This window comes from Rissa tridactyla, chromosome 9 (genome assembly GCF_028500815.1).
Source record: "Rissa tridactyla isolate bRisTri1 chromosome 9, bRisTri1.patW.cur.20221130, whole genome shotgun sequence".
NCBI lineage: Eukaryota > Metazoa > Chordata > Aves > Charadriiformes > Laridae > Rissa > Rissa tridactyla.
Genome location: NC_071474.1, coordinates 1,258,534 through 1,270,555, shown reverse-complemented (window position 1 = coordinate 1,270,555; position 12,022 = coordinate 1,258,534). Strand labels below are relative to the sequence as shown.

The 12,022-nt window shown below is 53.1% G+C and overlaps 1 protein-coding gene across 2 annotated transcripts in view; it reads left to right on the top strand.

Moving 5' to 3' along the window:
• The window catches only part of ADAMTS7 (ADAM metallopeptidase with thrombospondin type 1 motif 7), a 51,031-nt gene that overhangs the window by 3,043 nt on the left and 35,966 nt on the right, over positions 1-12,022 (top strand). For both annotated transcript variants that reach the window (XM_054214795.1, XM_054214794.1), the window contains 6 exons: positions 2,478-2,649; positions 5,329-5,525; positions 6,702-6,785; positions 7,427-7,551; positions 8,591-8,740; positions 9,465-9,608. In XM_054214795.1, coding sequence (XP_054070770.1) covers positions 2,478-2,649; positions 5,329-5,525; positions 6,702-6,785; positions 7,427-7,551; positions 8,591-8,740; positions 9,465-9,608 — 872 coding nt within the window. The remainder of the gene's footprint in view (positions 1-2,477; positions 2,650-5,328; positions 5,526-6,701; positions 6,786-7,426; positions 7,552-8,590; positions 8,741-9,464; positions 9,609-12,022) is intronic.

Here is a 12,022-nt window from a genome sequence, read left to right as displayed (position 1 = left end):
CGTGCAAGTGCAATGGATTAGTATTATTTTTTAAGAAGCAGAAAAAATTGTTATCTCACAAAAGGCACTAGCACAACGATGCGAGAGGGTCTGCAGCCCAGAAACTGCGAGTGGTGAGGAAAACTCAGCCTTAAGTTGCTTTAAACCTTCTCTACTCAGTCTTAAAACAGCCGTGTGTTTTTGTCAGGCAGATACTAACCCACGGGAAACTGCGCTTAGCAGTGTGCCTCAGAATTGCTACGGGAAGGAAAGTATGTTCTGAGCTGCTGCCTCATTGCATTATATTACATTACTCAAACGCCACTTGTAAGCGTGGTATTCCACGTATTCTGGTATTCCAGGGTATAATCGAGGCACATGCTACTGGTGTGGGAAAGCCGGGAGCTGTCGGCTGGGGCAGAATATGGCATTTAGACGTGTGATGTGGTGGTGCTACCTTGTGTTTCATGCCCAGCGTTGCTGCACTGAAAGCGCTCCGCCTTTCCCAGCTGTAAAGCACACGCCTGCTTGCAGCGTTCTCACGCGTTGAACCGAATCGCATCAGCACCTCGAAGGGCCGAGTTCCCCGATACCGTCGTTGGAGCAGCCCCTGCTCCAGCATCTGTTACCGGTGTAGCACACGGTGGTTGTACCTCGTTTGACACGCTTGGCCACCTCCAACATCCCTGTTCCCATGACCAGGCTTCACCTCTCTTACAACACTACTGTAAGATTTTGAACTCCTCCAGACAGTGATTTTGAAATAAAATAGACTTGTAAGAGCTGGGTTCTGCTCTCTCTCCTGTGTAGTTTTGCCAGTGCAATTCCATCTTCTCCAAGGCTATTTCTTACTCTCGCTGCGGCCCATGGTGAGGGAGCAGGAGACAGGGGTTAGGGATGCTGGCACTGCTTACTGGGGCGGACTGGGACATGCAAGGTGCGGAAAGGTGAAGGTTAACCAGGTGTGTTTTAAACAGAGAAAACTGGACCTTTCCGTGGGCAGCAAATGCAACTTGGTGCTTCTGCAGAACCAGCTGGTGACAAACATGGTCCCTGGGCAGATCTCAGCCGGGGCAGCAATCTCTGTTCCCTTCCTGGCTCGGAATAACCTGCATCTGGAAATGGAGAAGGAATGGTATTTGTGGCCTCCTTCCCTTCCTTCCCCGTCCCCACAGCATTTCCTCCTTGCTATTTCACATTTGCAAGAAGTTAATTAGGGAGGAAGCCGTTTTCTCTTCCCCAGCACTGCATGAGCAGTGAGAAAGCATCACTGGTAGGCTCAGTCCCATTGTATCTTGGCAACGTGGGAACAGTTGTAGAGGCATGTTTTGTTCCTCTCTCTTTGTCCGTGCCCTGTCCTGAGGTGTCAAAGTAACAAACAAGTCAGAGCAAAAGCACGGTGGGCAACGCTGAGCACAAACAGGCTCCAAGTAAGCGCAGGACGCCTCCCTCTGCTCCAGACACCGTAAGGCTGCTCTGAAGGAACAGAGCAGAGGGATTTGTCTTCTGGCATAAAATACATTTACAAAACGCTCCTCGTGGCAGCACCCTGACTGACCGAATGACGCTGCAGGCTCCCGCGGGAGCTGCCGTTCCTTGGGCTGAAGCTGCCCGTCCAAAGAGCTTCCTGAGCAGCGCATGCAGCTGTATGTCCGTGGGATGCAGCGTGGACAGTCCTGGGTGAGTCCGTAACGACGTGTTGCAGCTGGGCCAGGCCAGGGGGGTCGTAATTAGCCAAGGCGAGTTTCAGGGTGTCATTTCCTGCGAAAGGAGAGATGCCAACGACACATCCTCCCGTTGTTGCATGGAGGGGCCATGCTCCTTGCCCTGGGGCTGACTCTCCTTGATTGGAGTTCCTGCCCTGATCAACTGCCGCTGCAGGTTCCTCTTCCCCGGAGGTTTTCTGGTCCCTGACCGCGGGAAGCCCGCAGCCCAATGTTCACGGTGGTGGTGCCTCAGCAGTGCAGGGGGCCAGAAGCAGCTGGCTGCGTCTGACGAGGATATCCTCAGGAAAACATCTCCGTTTGTGCAACACTTACTCAAAACGCTGGTGCTGCAGTAGGGTCAAAGCCGTCCTTTGGGCTGTCTCCCTGGGCTCCCCAGAGCGGCTCCAGGGAGGTGGGAGATGGGTGGCATGAGCACAGCCTGAGAGCCTATGGGTGCTTCTTCCTGGTGTGCTCTGCTTCTCTGGAGACGGCGTTTCTCTGTCTCAGCATCCCTGCCGTCCCTCAGCTCCTCACTATCAGACACCCATTGGGCTCACCACCCATCTGCACTTTCTGATGGGATCTCTTCAGCTTTTTACTTTCTTAGTGATCACCCCATGCTGGCTTGTTGTCTTTTGTCTGAGAGTTTAGAGCTCTAAAACACCCATAAAACCAGTTTCTTTAGAGAACACCTGTTTCTTCCTGGAAAATTTCGCAAGCCCTCTCCCATTGCCAGGTTCTTCAGTGTGAGCCTGATGGCTTCATGGTGACAGCTTTGTCTCTCCCTACCAGAAAGGTGTGTTCCGGCTCATGAACGAGGACTATTTCATCGAACCAGTGTCCACCAGCTTTCGGGAGGATGGAGCGGCGCAGCCCCACAGGATTTACAAGCGCCAGGCGCCCGAGCACGGGGCAGAGCGAGGCAGGAGGCCACCAGCTCCACGGGAAACCTGTGGCGTCCAAGGTACAGTCCCCTTCCTCTCGCATTTTTGCAATGAGCTGGTAGGAGCTGGGTCTTGTGATTCATATGAAGCACACGGTAGGAAGATAAAGGGAGCAGGTCCAAGCCTAAGCCCCCTCCATTAGTTTTAAACCCTGGTGTTTGGCTCCTGTGTTGAGCTCCCAGCACCCGTCAGTGACACCGATTGGTCTCGGTTGGAGTTCTGCAAGTTGGGCTGGCGGTCCCCCCTGCCACCTAGGCTGGCAAGAAAGAAAACCCTCGGACCGAAAAACTCAACCATCAGAGGTGAGGGGACACAGGGCGGGCTGTGGGCGTCCTTCTGCGGGGTGACTTCTGGGGTGGGAGGTGTGTGGTGGGTGGGTGTCCGAGGGGCTGGAGCTGCTCTCTGCACAGCCCAGTGGCCCCAGGGCTGCCCACGCAACCGTTCCCACAGGCGGGTTTATTACGGAAAGGCTCAATTAAATGGCTCCTCAGGAGAGCTCGCTCGCTGAGCGCCAGGCGGTGGGTTTGTGGCATTAATGACTGGAGCCCACAAATCATGGGAATCACTGCAGAGCACAGGCTTGGTGGTTTTTTTTTTTTTCTCCTGCCGATTTTTCTGTATTTGCTTCTGTTTCTCACATACATGACTCAATGCATGCTGAACCACAGGCTGCTCGCTCTCATCTTTTCCTCCTGGCCCCGATGTAAGCGTCCCGTGATGTGGAGGCTGAGGGTTTGCTTTCATTTCCTTGCAAACATCGGTTTCTGCCCTGTCGGGGCATTGGACTTTGGGAGTGAAACCCAGTCGCTGCCCCGGGAGTCTGCTGCGGGGCAGAGAGGGAATGCCACTGCCTTCACCTCTGGCCGGAGCAGAGGGGTTGGATAAACTTCCAAACCCAAGATTTCAAGTAACGAGGAATTCAGTGCATCCCCAACAGATCAAGGGCTCTTTACTCCCCGTCTGCATTGGTGAAGCTGCATCTTCCAGGCAGTGCATCTTGTTTTGCGTATTTCCTAGAGCTCTCTGCTTCCAGAAAGTGGTGGGGTTTTTTCCTATAATCAGGTTATCTTCAGGCATTCTTCTGTTAATCTAAATTAATTATTTAATCTAAGGTAATAATCATAATGGCTCCTCCTAGACTTTGAAGTCTGTTCACTGTAAATGCATTTGCCCCATCCCTGGAGGGGTTCAAGGCCAGGTTGGACGGGGCTTGGAGCAACCTGGGCTGGTGGGAGGTGTCCCTGCCCAGGGCAGGGGGTGCCACTGGGGGGCCTTTAAGGTCCCTTCCCACCCAAACCATTCTGAGATTCTATGATTCTGATTTTGCTGGATGTAATATGGCCTGTGTGTAGTGCATGTGGATCTCTACCGCAATCTGGGATAGCAAAGTGGATGTGATGTGTGTGCCCTGGAAGGGAAACCAAAAGTCTGTAGGATTTTAATCAGAGCAAACCTTTCATTTTGTACTCATGTGTTGCCAGTTTTCTTTGCAAAATGCCACACAGGCAGGTGGTGTTGGGCTGTTAGTGCTATTTGGCTTCTGTCAATACTCGGTGCAGGCTGTGTGGACAGCTGGGGGATGGTTTAAGAGGGGTCTCAAAGGGAAAATGCCTTGTGAACCTCCCCTGGCATCCCGGGAGCCCTCTGCGCCCATCTTCTCTGCAGTACCTTCACGTCCCGGCTGGAAGCTTAGCAGCAAAGGACACAATGGAAACAAGCTCCAAGGAAGCCATTGCGATTAAACTGTCACAGTGGTATTAGCAATTCATCAAATTATCCAGATACTTGGGATTTTTCAGGCTAGGGGATAAAACACTCTTTCACAGCTAAAGTACAGTATAGTCCATAAAATGTAAAAGTCCATTGTTAGCAAAGTAAGGCTGAGCCCTTAGAAACTGGTCATAAAAGCAATTCCCACTGTGTGGGATGTGGTTTGTAAAGCCTTTACCCAGCTTGGGGCTGACCCTGACCTTGATCTTGGAGCAGCGTCACAGGAAAAGTCTCCACATGAGAATTCCCAGTTGCTGGTGTGCGTGAGGAGCATCCGAGCTCTCCTCCGCCTCCTGGCTCCTTGCAGCCCAGTCAATGTTCCCGTTGTTTCTCCTTGGGAAGGAGCAGAGTTCGGTCTCCATGTGGCTGAGGAAATCTCGGTGCGGTCCTGCGACATCTCGGTCTTGCCCAGGACACTGATGAACTTTGGGATTTGGCTGAAGACATCAGTCCAGCTTCGGGGTGCGGAGTTTGTTGTGTTGGGGAACTGTCTCTCTCTGCAAAATACAGAAATGTTGAGCCACCGAAATTTCTCAGTACATGCTCAAGCATCTCTGCAGGGTTGCCTGTGACTTCACATGTCGATCCAAACCCTAAGTGCTCTGCTCTGAGAGGCTCCACGTTCCTTGTGGAATATTGCAAACCCCGTTCTAGTGAAAGAAATCACTTCAAATGCTTTATTTTATTAATTTCTTTCTATCATGCTAACGTTGCTGTGCAACAAACTGAGGTCAGAGGCTTCACCCCCCCGTAATTTTTTGGAACGTAAAGCATAGCAAAATACACGTAGGTTATGGGTCTCAGTGTGGGCCTTCTCAACAGCAAAAGATTATTTCTTTGAATTAAAGAGGCCTTGATGACATTTTTCCGATGTTGCAGACATTTTTGCCAAAAAAAACCAAGTCTTTTTTCCCCCTTTGATCCCTCAGAGTCTCAGGAAAGCCTGGAGAGGTCGGAGAAGCGGAGGGAAAGATGGGAGCAGAAGCAGCACAGGAAGAGAAGAATAAAGCAGCGCTCCATCAGCAAGGAGAAGTGGGTGGAAACGCTGGTGGTGGCAGACACCAAGATGATAGAATACCACGGGAGCGAGAACATAGAGAAGTACGTGCTGACCGTGATGAACATGGTGAGTCCTGGTCCTCTCAACGGCGGAGCCGCCAGGTCCCTGGGGTTATGAGATGTAAAGACCACTGGGCTTGCCAGGACTCTTCCCTGGTGGGACCTCAGCAAACCTCTCTCCAGATAGGCTGTTCCCAGCCGCGCGTTGGCTTTTCTGTGTTGCTCAGCGCTCTGTCTGCCTTGGCAGAATGGGTCCGTGATCGAGGGCAGTTCCCTTCTCCTTCCCACTGTGGGGAGGGATAACGTGGCCTCCCAGGGAGATACCCCGAGGGCAGGGATGCTCCAGGGAGGCAGGTGGTGGGTGCTGCCTGTGGGTCTCCCCAGGCAGGTGTGCGGGCAGCTTGGGCACGGGGACACAGCTGAAGCTGAAACCACCCCGAAGCCTGCATGAGGACCACCCACTGCCTTCTGCGCGGTAAGGAAACCTCCTGGCAGGAGGAGAGACCTGCAGGGACCTGGGAGCTTTGGCTCAGGCCCTCTCAAACTCGGGGCTGGCTGTGCCCGCAGAGGGAGCGGCCCGGGGCAGCTGCTGTCGGAGCCAATGCCGGCACTGGCCTGGTTAGCAGGAAAGATGTGAATGGTTTTCCTGGGAATGTGCCACTGAGGACAGTAAAGGGAAGGAGCACCACATTGTCGTGGTCTCCACTGGGAATCCGGGGGTGGTGGCGGTGGGTTGCTTGTGCCATAAAACAAGCAGGTGAGTCGGCGTGAGTTGGTTTAGTCTTTTCACTCTTCTGCTGCCGTAGTGGCACCTATTTGCATTTTGGAAGAGGGCTTGGTTGCTGGCCGGAGAGGGTGGGATGGGCAGAGGACGTCAGGGTAACACCGCTGGGTTTCTGGGGGCTGGTGAAGGCACCCGGAGAGCCCAGGCTGCCTTTGGGATGTTAAACACATCTATTGGGGAGTGAAAGCAGAGGTGTTCCCCTGGGCGTTTCTGGTTGAGTTTCAATGTGCTGCACAGATTATATCAATTTTAAATGGATATCATCACACTCCGAACGCTTCAGTCCAGGTCTGCATCTGGTCTTGTCTTTCATTGTGGGGAATTCCCCGAGATGTTGTCAACAACCTTCAGTAGCTTCCCCTCGAGCTCATGTTCCCCTGCAGATGTGTGGCCAGCAGCAGTGTCACGGGGCAAGGTCTTTCTTTCCGGCTTTATTTCTTTGGCTTTTGTGTGTTGCAGGTGGCGGGTCTGTTCCACCACGCCAGCATCGGGAACCCCATCAACATTGCCATAGTGCGACTCATCCTGCTGGAGAACGAAGAGGTAAAAAGAAAACACGGTGACTCACCCTCCCCTCCTGGCAGCCAGGCTGGGCCGGGGGGAGCTGGCCTTGACAGCCCGTAAGCTCCCACTTGCGCTGTTTTCATGGCCTGGGTGAATTTGCGTAAGATAAATGCAGATGCCTGTACTTTGCTTCCTTGTCTTCTGCGTGGGCTGCAGCCCTGGTGAAGTCAAGGGGACAGCATGGCCAAGGAGCCACAGAGTCTCATTCTTACAATAATTTAGGATAACTCAGCATCGCCGCTGGTAGCGGAGGGAGCGAATCGCTGGTTGTTTGTGCTCCCAGCCGCAGCGGTGGCTCTCAGGGAGCTTGACGCCGCTCAGATGGGCTCCCCAGCTGCGTCCTTCTCCATCAGCCAGGACGGGATATTTTCCAGCAGTGTTTTTTAACCCCTGGTATCAGATGATTTAACATTTGGGCTGAATCACAGATGAAAAGAAAGCAGAAAAGGATTGTATTCCCACCCGGCCTACAACCTATAAATATGGAGCAATTCCATCTGGATAGCAGTTACTCCTGATTTCACTCTGATCTGTCTGAGATCGGACCCCTCCCTACTCCATCCTAAAAACCAAACAGATCTGGCAGCAATATAACAGCAGACTTTTCATTATGTTGGCAGGAGGATCTGAAAATCTCCCACCATGCAGACAACACCTTGAAAAGCTTTTGCAAATGGCAGAAGAGCATCAATGTTAAAGGAGATTCCCATCCCCTGCACCACGACGTCGCAGTCCTGCTCACAAGGTATTGTGCCCATGTGCTAATTTTGTGCCGTAGATGCTACGCTGGTAGCTCGAAACACGTCTGCCGGCTGCGGGCAGCGGGGCAGAGAGGCAGCCAGAGGAACAGATCCGTGGGAGCTGTTGAAATCTCAGTCTCCATGCCTGAGCCCTGGCTGGACACCTGCACATAAGATACGTAACATGAAATCTGAAGATAACCAGGTCCTAATGGCTGGAACTGGTCTCAAACCTCAGGTTTAAAGCCGGAGACAGCTCCCAGTTGACTGGCAGTTGAGGTTTCCAAACCGGGTTTTCACCGTGGCCCTGTTGCCAAGCCCCAGAAGGGCTGGATCCTCCCAGGAGATGTACACAGGGATTAACTCTCCTTTTTCCCTTGGAGGCTAATGTTGGGATTGGCAGAGGAGCCTCTGAGAAGGCCTGTGACCTCCCATGAAGCTCTCAGGAATTCATGCCTCTGGCCAAGTCTATATACCTTGCAGTCAAAACGGAGTTTGATGGTTTCAGGCTGCAGCAGCTTGGCTCTTGGCAGTAGCGTGGTGGCTTGTGTGATGATTCACAGCCCACAACAGTTTTATCTGCTCTAGGAAGTTTGCTTTGTAGCAGAGCTAAGGCACTTAAGGCCATGCACTTCAATGGAGTTGTTCTTCTTGGGTGGCTGGAGCTCCTCTGCCCTGGACCACAGCACCCCTGGGGTGTGCTTCCCCGAGCAGCGTAGTAATTGCTTAATTATCCCCAACATCAGCTTTATTTATACAATGGAATGAATGTAGCCAGGCTGGCTAGCAGTTCCCATTAATCAGGCTTAGTAATAAGCCGGGGATATTGGGAGAGTAAAGGGGAAAGGAAAGATCGTAAATCTTTCCATTGTGGAAAGACGTTGGATGTCTCCGTTCTCGCTTCTGTTTGGCCAGTGTCCGTGTGTCTTTCTCCATGGGCTGGGACGCGTCCCATGCTCCTTCCCGCGCCTCGCGTTGGGTCCTGCCGCTTTCAAACCCCCTCTTTGCTCTGTGTCTGTGTGTCCGTTGTCTCCGCCGCCCAAGGAAGGACATCTGCGCGGCCATGAACAGGCCCTGCGAGACCCTGGGCCTGTCCCACGTGGCGGGGATGTGCCAGCCCCACAGGAGCTGCAACATCAACGAGGACACGGGACTGCCCCTGGCCTTCACCGTGGCCCACGAGCTCGGACACAGGTACCAGCGCCTTCCTTCTCCTCCTCTCCTCTGGCCTCTGTGCTGCTCAGTCAGGGCTTGAGAAGGCACGGGTGGAACTTGGGAGAAGATTGCTGAGCGGTTCCTCGCTGGTGCAAACCTTCCTCTGCTCCTGGGGGAACTTACCCAGGGAGTTTCATTTCAGAGTTAAGTTTTTGGTTGCCCCAGGTCCAATGAAAATCACGTAATCCAAGGCAACCTGGACAAATGGCATTTGTACATTATCCTGTGTTGCTGATGCCGAAGGTTTTGGAGAAGAGGGTTGCTCGTTAAGAAGTTTTAAAATGGGGTCTGCGTATAGAGTCAGTGACAGAATTCTGCTTGCCCGAATTTCAATTAAATTTTGACAAGATCACTTGAACATCACAGTTCATAATAGGTATCTTTATACGATAAAACCACGTACCCAGTAAGTTTAATTAACTTGATCTTGCTCGATAGTCTCATTACTTTTTTCTTGGCTGAGTTTTCAGTAAAAAAGCCGAAATAAAAGCATGGGACAAAGTTTGGGGCAGTGTCCCTGGCATCACCAGAATGTCCCCCGTGGCCAGATTCCCCGGTGGGGGGTTAATGACCTTGTTCCCGTGGAGCTGGGACGGTTTGCCATGGCCGGCGTCGCGTGTCGTTGTGCTGGAAAGCAGAGAGGCTGCGCGGTTGTGGCGGCGTGCGGCTCACCTCTCCTTTGTGGGACTGTGCTCTTACACAGTTTTGGGATTCAGCATGATGGAAGCAGCAATGACTGTGAGCCAGTTGGGAAAAGACCTTTCATCATGTCTCCACAGCTCCTGTATGACACGTCCCCACTCACCTGGTCCCGCTGCAGCCGGGAGTACATCACACGATTCCTCGAGTAAGTCCTCCCTTCCTCTTCTTCCTCGCTGGCGGGGTGCTGGGGTGGCTCGGGGCTGGGCAGCCGGCGGTCAGCCCCAGGGATGCTTTTACCTCGCGCGGCTGCCTCCGTCCTTGCTGCGAAGGGTGGGGGTTCAAACACAAAGGCAGCGCGAGCGTCTGGGTGGTGCCACAGGGGCTGTGGCTTGAACAAATAAAGCCAGAGGCGTTTTCTTCGAGGCTCTGTGCAGTTTTCTTCGGTGCTGCGCAAGGGGCAGATGATGTTTGCCTGTAGGCAGGAGGCATCACGTGAGGAAATGAGACCGAGCCAAATTCTTCCATGTAATTTGTTTATTTTTAGCACCCTGTGGCTGATTTTTCAGCCTGTTGTTATTAAGTTCCTAGGAACGCAGCCCAGAGACTTACATTTGTCAGCCAGTGTCTTGCACTGGAGAAACATTTTCCTTCCTTGCTACAGGAAAACAATGAGAGCAGCAGCAAGAACCGGGGTCGGGGAGAGCTGGGCGAGGGGCTGGCGGTTACGTGGCGGGGGGACTGCCTGGGGCTGAGCTCCCATCTCCAAATCCCACCCCGGAACATGTGGGCTTGGCCCCCACGCCCGGCGAATTATTGTTGATTTATTGGTTTTGGTGGAATGGAGCTTTCTCGTATCCCCAACGTTCTTGGCTCTCTGCTTTTAACCTTCACTTTTGGATTAAGAATTTCCTGCTTACAGTGACCTCGGGCTGCTACGAGCTGTGACGGGGAAGAGCCAGAGCAGCTGGATGCTTCTCCAGTTGGGTTTTGGTCTCTGTGCGCCCCCCAGAAGGGGCAGCTCTTCCTTCAGAGCGGAGCAGAGGCCAGCAGGCGACTTTCAGGGGCTGCGACATCCCCCGGGCGAGGGAGAGGCGGTTGCCAGCACAGCCATGAGAGCAGCGTAATACGATGTTGGCAGGAGAAGGGGAAGGACGGAGCCAGAAAATGAGCCCCTGCTGACCTGGGGTTGCTAGATGTGCTTGGAACAGGGCCCATGTTTAAAAAAAAAAAAAAATCGCGCACTCTTAGATGATGATTATTATTTTTTAAAAGATTATTATTTTACAAATGCTGTCGAACATTTAAGCATTTGAAAACGGTTCCCATCTTCGACAGTGGCTCAGCCCCGGTGCAGGTCAGGCCTGGGGTGCAGCCGGGGCTGGGGGACCCTCTTGGCGAGGCTGTGGGTCGGGGTCCACTCGGACACCCAGGGCGATGGAAGAGGTCACCTCCCCGCTGTGGCGGTGGTGCCCCCCAAGGGAATGGGCGTCCCTTGTTCAGGTTAACAAGGGAGGCGGCACAGGGCGGGAGGTGATGCTCCTGCAGCGGATGGACTGCTCTGCTGCTCCCCGCTCCAGACCCGGATGAGGCCTTTATGGTGTTCCGTGATTTTTTCCCTCTAACTCTCAGAGGAGCTGGAAGATCCAGTAAAGCTCTTTGCTCTCCACTGTGACACAAGCTCTTTCCCAGCCCAGCGGGGGGAATACCCTTGTAAAACAGGGTCGGTTGTCCCATAGATGCCCTGCCTGCACCACGATGGTGTGGAGCAGCCTCCCTCCGTCTCAGCAGCAGCCTTGGGGCAGCTGCAGGTTGCCTCATCTCCCTTCAGTCTTCCCTCTGGATCAGACGACCAGTTTTTCGGCCTCTTTGCACAGTGCTGGGGATCTTGTCTGTCATCCTCCCATGGGCTCCTTCCAGCCCACCTCCCCCTTCCCGGAACCTGGGGATGGCTGGTCTTCTCCAGCCCTGATGCATCGCTGGTCTGCCGGATCCCCTTTGAGCGGCTGATTCTTCCTGAACTCCAGTCCTTGCCTTTGTTTTTATTAAATTCCTTCCTGGCTTTTTGGACCCTTCCTCCAGTTCCCCGAGAGCTTTTGGAATTTTAATCCTGCTCTCAAATGTATCTGCAGATCCTCCCAGCCTGCTCGCATATGGGGATTTAATCATCGGCCCATCTACTCCATCATGCAGCTCATTAACGAACAGACTGGAGGAGGCAGACGCAGCGCAGACCCCTCTGCATTTTTACTGCAGAGTGTGGTTTATTGCATATCCCTGCAAAGCCAGAGGGAAACTCATGCCAATTTTTGCTGACTTGGTAACGTGTTTTGGCCAGTTGAAGAGACCAGTAGGACGATTGTAAAATATTTAATGAAGAATTAGATTCTGAACACAGCACTGGAGAGCTGACAGCAAATCTAAATCACCCTCCGTCCTGGGACAGAGAGCTCTCCCATAAGCTGGGGTAAGGCAGAAAGTGCCTCGAGCAGATCAGAGGGCAAAGGAGGGTTGGGGGCGGTTTTGGTGTGACATGCAGGGCCCCATGTGCTGGTGCCTGAATAGGCAGTTGGTGATCTTGTCGAGAGGAGCACCAGCATCATGCACGTAGCTCATGGAGGA